Here is a 1,724-nt window from a genome sequence, read left to right on the forward strand (position 1 = left end):
TGATAATATTAACCAATTCCATTAATTTACTGGTGAGAGTATAAATATTTCAAAATCCTATCTTAATATTAGTTTCATGGACTAACTTCGTTACACACATCCGACCGTAATGTGAGAACTATTATTTATTTGATACTACATCCGAACACTCACATTTTTCACCGTATTCTGATCATACAACATGTCATTTTCAGGGTACGTCATAACACTTACACAATTCTTAAAATGTTTCATGTCATATGTATGAATAAAAAAAATAATAAAAAAATATTATTCATGTAGATTGGGTATGATGTATAAAAGATAAAGAAGTCTTGCGTCACCGGCGTCCCTAGCTGCATGGATAAATAAAACTTGCTTAAGAAAAAAAAGGAAAGTGAGATCAGAGGCATGGAAGTCTTGGCTGCACTCAGCTGCCCTCATCTAGCTTTCTCTTCACGCCCTCCTCGACGGAGCTGTATGGCTGCCGGTGGAAACGGTAGATTTCGCGCGTTTTACTCACGGGTCAGATTCCATTCTATTTGTTCATTGTCTCTTTTTATTTGTTTCGCGAAAAATTTCTGAATTTATATGTTAATTGTTCGGCCATAGTTACCGAAGCACAATGGGGAGACAAAGAGCGACTACAAGCCTGGTTTTGTGGATGATTTGCTTCTGAGTTTCTTTAGGAAGAAGATGGTGGAGGTGAGCTCGATTTCTTTGATCCAATTTTTGGCATACCTTTCGCAATGGAGTTTCAAATATACGAAGGTTTGAATAGATAAGCGAAATTGTTATTCCATTTATTACTGTGGATTTCACGATTTTGACTTGAATGAAGGCGCATTTCACGCTTTAATTGTGGAATCGTGTTTTAACTTTCATTGCATTTAGGTTCATATTCGATTCATTTATCATAAAGTATTTACAGCCTCTTGTGATAACTCTGTTGCTTTTAAAGCTGTAGGAGGTTGGATGGGATTCCGAGAAATTTGGATATGATGGACTGATTGAAGTAGTAAACCGCCTTATGATGAAAGCTGGAAGCAATTTGGAAGCAGAACAATCAGCAGTAATACTTTGCTTCCTCTTTCATCTCTCCTTCAGAAATACTTTCACATACGCATACATGTATGATGGATTGACTTTTCTTCTCCTAGGAGGACAATGCCTGTTTTACTAATATATTTTATTAAATCTACTGCTTGAAGGCCACACCCTTGATTATAATATACAGCATAATAATTTTATCAAGATCAAATTTCATCAGTTTTCATTTTGATTTAAATAATTATCAAGCTAGTTAAAATTTTAAGGATGATTGGAAAATATATAAATCCACTTTAAAATGTCAAGTGGAATTGATTTATTTTATCAATTAAACTCATCCAATACTTGCAATATGTCACTAAAAACTCATGCATTTTGCCAAAGCTATTTGAAGTTCTCTACACTTCGAAATTACAATGATCTTCTCATACAATTGGATCCATTCACAATGAATTTTTGATGCATCTAGTGGATAATCAAATGATCTTAAAAACTCTTGATATATGCATGACTCAAATTTTAATGATGCTAAAAGGAATGAGTTAATGCCAACTTTATTTTAGGTTGATGATACTAATTCCCCTATAGGAGGAGAAAAGTCCCTTTCTCCCTCTCTTTATGTATTTGTGTGCGCGTGTGCACGTGCTCATGTACACACACACACACAGATATATATATATATATATATATATATA

At 34.0% G+C, this 1,724-nt stretch overlaps 1 protein-coding gene across 1 annotated transcript in view; it reads left to right on the forward strand.

The window, feature by feature from the left end:
• The first annotated feature begins 348 nt into the window (after window positions 1-348).
• Window positions 349-1,724, forward strand: part of LOC110038865 (beta-carotene isomerase D27, chloroplastic-like) — a 26,549-nt gene continuing 25,173 nt past the window's right edge. The window contains exons 1-3 of the mRNA XM_020743784.1: window positions 349-504; window positions 592-684; window positions 947-1,072. Of these exons, the coding sequence (XP_020599443.1) occupies window positions 391-504; window positions 592-684; window positions 947-1,072 (333 nt within the window). The 5' untranslated portion in view covers window positions 349-390. The remainder of the gene's footprint in view (window positions 505-591; window positions 685-946; window positions 1,073-1,724) is intronic.

This window comes from Phalaenopsis equestris, unplaced genomic scaffold (assembly GCF_001263595.1).
Source record: "Phalaenopsis equestris unplaced genomic scaffold, ASM126359v1 Scaffold234199, whole genome shotgun sequence".
NCBI lineage: Eukaryota > Viridiplantae > Streptophyta > Magnoliopsida > Asparagales > Orchidaceae > Phalaenopsis > Phalaenopsis equestris.